A 6,172-nucleotide genomic window follows, 5' to 3' on the forward strand; every position below is an offset into this window, starting at 1 on the left:
CCGGGCCGCCGCTGCCCCCCAGGCTCCCGCCGCCGCCCGCGCCCCCGTCCACCCCGCCGCCGGCGTGCACTCCTCAGCCGGGACGCCGCCCCCGGCCAGGTCTCCACTTCCCGGCCGCGCCTCCCATGACAGCTCCCGCTCGAAGATGGCTGCGAAGGGCACGCACGGCGCCCACCTGAAGGTGGAAGGCGAGCTGGAGCGCTGCCGCGCCGAAGGCCTTTGGAACCGCGTGCCCGAGCTGGTCCGGCAGCTGCCCGGCGGCGGAGGCAGCCGGCGAGCCAGCCCGAGCGTGGGGTTCAGCGCGCAGGACACCGGTGAGTGGGCGCGGGGGAGGGGGGGTGCCCCGGCTCGGAGCGCGCGAAGTCGCCGGCGCCTCCAGGAAGCCACCCTGACTGCCGCTGCCAGGCCCGGGGGCGCCCTCCCCGCAGTGCCTGTTTTAGGCGCAGCCACTGCCCCAGGAGGAACTCCCAACTAGATTGGGTGCTCTGAGAGAAGAGAAAACAAACTTTCTTTTCTGCCCTTTGGAATCTTTTGGTAAACCCGTCTACCGCGCCGTGGTCATTGGGGGGCTGGACTCTGGCCCTCCTGGGTTTGGAGAAGTTCTGCAAACTCCATCAGGCGAAGGCTGCGACTGCTGACTATCTTCTGTCTCTTTGCCTTCTTTCCGTCTCCCCAAAGTGCAGGGTCCGCTTCCCAAAAGTCGGGGGGAAATGGAATGAAAAGATGGTAGAATTTTCCCACGAGCTTTTGGAAACCCTCTCCTAATTTGAAAACGGAGCTTCGTTCTCCACAGACACGAATAGGCTTCGAGGATCGCCAGGACTGGGCAGTGAAGTGGGCCAGAGGCCAGGCAAGCCTCAGTTTCCTCATCTGTGGCCCGACGGGGCCCCCATCCAGCTCTGGCAGTCGTGGCTTTAGCCGTCGGGCTGGTTTGGCTGGCCTGGCCTGGGCTGGGCTCTTGTACTGGGTGGGAATGTACCCTGATAGGGCCGAGGGCAACACCCACCACGGCCTCCTGTCTGTCAGTCCTGTGCCTGGGACTTTCGGCTCAGTCCCCCGCCCCTTCCGTGAAACACACTTCAGAGCTCTGTGAGGCAGGGAGTAAATAAATACAGATACAGAGAATTTTTAGACTGCCCAGGCTGTGCCGTGGGAAAGACAAAGTAAAGATCATAATAGTCATACTAATTCATGATGACACTTAGACACTTATTTGGTGCTCACTGCACGCCAGACACTGTCCTAAGCCCTTTAACCCACTCACTGACTACCCATAACAATTCCACGGTGGGGTGGGAGTGGGGAAGACAGGTCACTTTTCAGGTAAACTGAGGCACAGAGAAGTTAGCTTGCTCTCCCAGCCAGTAAGTGGCAGACCCAGATTTCTGAGTGCATTCTTTTAATCACTAGCACTGTACTGTGACCTCTCAAAGGTCCGTAGCTCTTGAAGAGCTGGCACGATGGATGAAGAGACCGGGAGGTAGTCAGCGGGCGGGCAGGTAGATGGTGCGGCTCAAGGGACCAGAAGAAAGCTTTAGGGAAGCAACAGACGTGGACGTGGACAGGCCCTGAAGGGTGTTTGGGAAGAGAGGAGGTGAGGTGGCAGGAGAGATGATGAGTCTGAGGTGTTGTGGCAGGTCTAGCCATGACAGTGAGAGCCAGTGACCAGGGTTGAAGGGCATGCATAGGGCCACAACCAGGACCCAAACTCAACTGCTATCAGAGTAGAACTACCGCTGTGGGTTTGGAGGCTACTTAACTCTTTCTTGAGGAGCACCTGGTGGTTTTGAACCGTCCACCTTATGGTTAGCAGCCCCACCTGTAACCCACTATGCTGCTAGGATTCAGGGGCCCCCTGACCCTCTGTGAGGCGCTGTGCTGTGATGGGGCTGGTGAGGGTGGGAATGGGAACTAAGCCACAAAGTGGGCATTTGGGCCTGGGTAAAGTACAGGAATCTGTGCCAGGTTCACACCACAGAGAAACCTGCTAGGCACAAGACAGGGCCGGAGGGTGGGGTGCTGTATTTCCTAACTTTGTCTTACGTTGGCTGAGCCGTTAATTAGGCATTGCAGGAAGAAGGGTTTGAGGGAGCCAGTTTGGAAAATGGAAATCATGGATTCAGTAGCATTTAAGGAATTTTTTTTGTGCTTATTGGAATTTTTTTTTCTTTATTTTATTTTTAACATTTTATTAGGGGCTCATACAACTGTTATCCCAATCCATACACACATCAATTGTGTAAAGCGCATTTGTACATCGTTTCTCAAAACATTTTCTCTCCACTTAAACCCCCGACACTAGGTCCTCATTTTTCCCCTCCCTCCCCGCTCCCCCCAGGAATTTTTTTTTTTTTTTAAGCTGCAGGGCTCGTTATCACTCTCACCTACTTGTGATGTAAAAGCCAGGTGAGAGTCTGAAGACCACATTTTCCAAACTCTCCTCGATGACCTCTGTGGAGCACTGACTGGGAAACGCTGGTGAAGTTACAGCTTATAAAGGGCTTTTTCTCAAGCCTTGGAAATAACCCCTCGAAGAGGCTTCATCGTAGTCTCCGTTTTAGAGACCAACACCCTAAGGCCCAGGGAACTCTGTGGTGGAGCCAGTTCCCTCCCCCTGGGGGACAGAGTGACAGAGATTGGGAGCCCCAGAGCCTGGGACCTGTGGGAATGGACTGGTGCAGGGAGGAAGATCCGGGGCACGGGGGTGTCTCCCGCCAACTTTTGGGTTTGATTCTGAGTGAATTTTCTCCAATTATTTAAAATCCAGATTACCATCCTCAGCTCACACCTGGGGCTGTGTTGCCCGCTGTTTCTGTTCTTTCTTGATCACTGAGGGGGTGGAGTGCCTGGTTTGTTTTGTGATATTAGGGTTAACTCCCCTTGTGGCCTTGGAGAGAGGGTTCTTAAGACCCCATCTGACCTGTTGGGGCAGTGACCTGAAGCTTACAAGCTATAGCATTTGTAGGAGGGGAGCAAGGTGCTGAGGGGAGAGGCAAGCCCCATTTTATAGGCTGAGGCCCCAAGGCCCCACTGTGCCAGTGAGGTGTCTGCCCGACAGGACAGGAGCTACAAACAGCTCTGGGCACCCCGACGCTACTCTCTCCAGGTGGGTCAGAAGATGGGGACAGAGTGTGTGGGCCTCCTTGGTGGGAGTGGGGCCAGGAGATGCTAATGCACCCACACCCTTTTCCTGGCTGGGGATGCCATCCCCCACCCCACAGAGAAGAAAGCCCATTGCTACTGTCTGTGTGCTGTCTTTCATGCCCACATCCCGCTCAGATTTGGTCAGGATGGCAGCAGGGGGAACCCCACGTGCGACTGGCTGTGATGGGAGAGTGCCCATGGGACAACCAAGAGCCCAGTACAGGCTAAAGAGCCCCATGGAGGGGAGAAAAAGAAAGTTTTGTTATGAAAAATTTCAAAACCACGCATAATGGAGAGAGCAGAGCAACTCCCGCGTAGCCATCAACCAGCTTCCGTGATTATGAACTTGTGAACCATCAACCGGTTCTCCTCAACGCTTCAACTCTGCAGTCAGTTTATGAAATAGGAACCCTTTGGAAATTTAACTGCAGAACCATTATCATATTGCCCCCCCCCAAAAAAAAAAAAACCCCAACATCACAATTAACTTGTATAGCTGGCTTGTTCGAATCAGGATCTAAATAACGTCACAGTGCATGTGTGGCCTCACATGGCTGTCCCTTCTCTCCCTCCGGAGTCTGTAGTCTCTGCCCCGTTGTTTGCACTTTTGCTAAAATGGAATGATTTTTTTAAAACATTTTTTAAAGGCAGCTCTGACATCTCTTCCGTTGAAGTCAGAGCGCGGGGGCGGGGACGGGGTGGGGATGGGGGGAAACAGGAGGCCTCACCTTGGGCCTGGCCTCTTCCTCCTCTCCCTTGCTGTGGCCAGAATGCCCAGCCCTGGGGGGTGAGCAGCTGGGGGGACCACTGAGCTCCCTTTGACTCCGGAAGGGCCTGGTTGGAGACCCTGGCTTCAGTTTGCAGGCTGTAAAGTAACAGGCTATGGTGAGGGGAGCACTGCCCTTCAAATGTGGGGTCTGGAGAGCAGGCAGATGCCCTGGACGTGGGGCCCTGTGACCAGGGCCCTGAGAGAGACCTAGAGAAGAGGAACTGAACAGGAGCCGAGAGGGTGAAGATCGTTGTCAGAGGCCTGGGAAACCAGAGGGAGGCAGGAGGCTCCAGGCTCCAGGCTGAGGCTCGGTGACCAGGGATGGTTGATGCCCGGGCTCTCCTTTGATTGGGCTTCTGCTGAGGACAGGAGGGACCTAGGCTGCCAAAATCACATCGGGACTCCCCCTGTCTGGCTTGCTGTCCTTCAGAAGGGTCTTCATGCGGCCCTGGGCAGGGGAGACCTTAGAGAAGTTTACCCAACCCGGGTAGCATGGTTTTGGATAACAGGATGCCCAAAACATCATCATGAACAACACATTTTGTTGCGTTGATTTAGAGACAAACGAGAAAGCCACTGTCTACCTAGATTTTAAATTAACAACGGAAAATCTAGAACATATCCTTCAATGACTTTCAGGTCTGTAAACTGACGAGTTGAAGAATAGTCAGATGGAAAGAAGAGGGCAAAAGAGAGAAGGGTGTGGGGAAGGAGAATTGAGCAAAAGAAAAGAAAGAAGCGAATCGCTGGCACCCGCTGAGTGACACAGTGGTGGCCACAGTGGACTCCAGCTATTGTGAGGATGGTTGTGCCCAGGGGTCAGAAAGGAAAGGACCCAATGCCATCCAGTGACAGCCGCCACCACGCATCTGCTAAACAAGAACAGGGAATGGAGCCGGGCGGGGCCGAGAATGAGAAGGCTTGCGAGAAGAACCTGATGTGTTGTCAATGGAATTGGCCGAAATCGACAGGCATGTGAGAATGAAACCCATTGGTATCCCTGTCCTTGGAATGGCTGGTCACGCGTTTGGGTTATTCCTTTTTAGAGCCGCCATGTGCAGCTCCTAAAGGAGTTCTCCGTTTCTACGCTTCCCGGAACTCTGCTCTCTGCGTGGGATTCAGGGGCGACTGGTTCCTTTTGAAGGAAGTCACCGACCTTACAATATGACACGGCGGTGGCTGCGAGCTAGCTGTCCAGTGCTTTGGAACATGACGGACCCTGGGATGATTTTCCTCCACTGTGAGCTTTCCGTTACTCAAGCACTGAGTGGCCCCCCTGGAGGAACTTCTCTTTTCAGCATGGCCCCCTCGCCCCTCTTCCGTCTCTAAGGGAAACGTGAGGAGACGGGTGACGTTCTGGTGCAAGCGTTGTGCCACACACGCACACACAGGCACAGGCGTGTGGAGGAACTGTAGAGGATCCGTCTGTGCAGACTCAGAGCCACCCTCCCAGTTGTGATGGGGCGAGAGGCGTGCGATGCTATCAGGAGAGCGCTTCGAGCGTGCCTGGTACCAGAGTGAGTACTCAGGAAGTGCTATCTAGCATTATCTCAAACCCAGACTCCAAACCAAACCCTGACTAGCTGGTGGTTTCAAAACTGCCCACTCTGCGCTTGGCAGCTCAACACGTGACCCCCTGTACCACCAGGGCACCTATGTTACCATCTCCTGAATAGAAGTAATGCCTGTGCTAGGACCAGGCTGATCATACAGATCATTGCCTAGCTGGTAGACAGGTTACAGCTAAGAAAGCCGAGGTGGGGAGGCTGTACCATCTGTTTTATGGCCGGGTTGCCCGGAGTTGGCATCCACTAGCTGGCACCTACCAACATTGAAGCGGCCGGCATGCAGTAGGCTCTCTACAAACGTCAGCCCCCTTTTCACCGTGAAAGGCACGCCAGTGCCAGGGTGAGGGATCCGTTTTTGTTTCTTTCCGTTTCCAACCTGTCATGCTCTGCTATTTTTACACGAACCGCGACAAAAGGGAAATGAAAGCAAACTGCACAAACGACACCCCCTGTATCCTGTCAAATGATGACGTTTCTTAGCGTTGATTGACATTCACAGACCCGCGCCAGTTCCCGGACCACATTTTAAGTATCTGGGGTTTAGAAGACATTCCCATTCCGAGGCAAGCCGGGAGTATTTTCAAGATTGAGAGGAAGTGGGTTTCCCTGGGCGCGGAAGGCGCTGAGCGGAGCTCCCTCCCTCCGTCAGAGCAGAGCGCGCAGCTGGCGGCCGAGCCCTGCCCGGCAGAGG

General features: G+C 54.6%; 1 protein-coding gene across 1 annotated transcript in view; it reads left to right on the plus strand.

Moving 5' to 3' along the window:
- The first annotated feature begins 145 nt into the window (after positions 1-145).
- TTC7A (tetratricopeptide repeat domain 7A) overlaps positions 146-6,172 on the plus strand; it is a 118,547-nt gene continuing 112,520 nt past the window's right edge. Inside the window, exon 1 of the mRNA XM_004699755.3 lies at positions 146-314. Within this exon, the coding sequence (XP_004699812.1) occupies positions 146-314 (169 nt within the window). The remainder of the gene's footprint in view (positions 315-6,172) is intronic.

The sequence above is a fragment of the Echinops telfairi genome, unplaced genomic scaffold (genome assembly GCF_000313985.2).
Source record: "Echinops telfairi isolate 266 unplaced genomic scaffold, ASM31398v2 ScPeMD7_7475;HRSCAF=8513, whole genome shotgun sequence".
Lineage (NCBI taxonomy): Eukaryota > Metazoa > Chordata > Mammalia > Afrosoricida > Tenrecidae > Echinops > Echinops telfairi.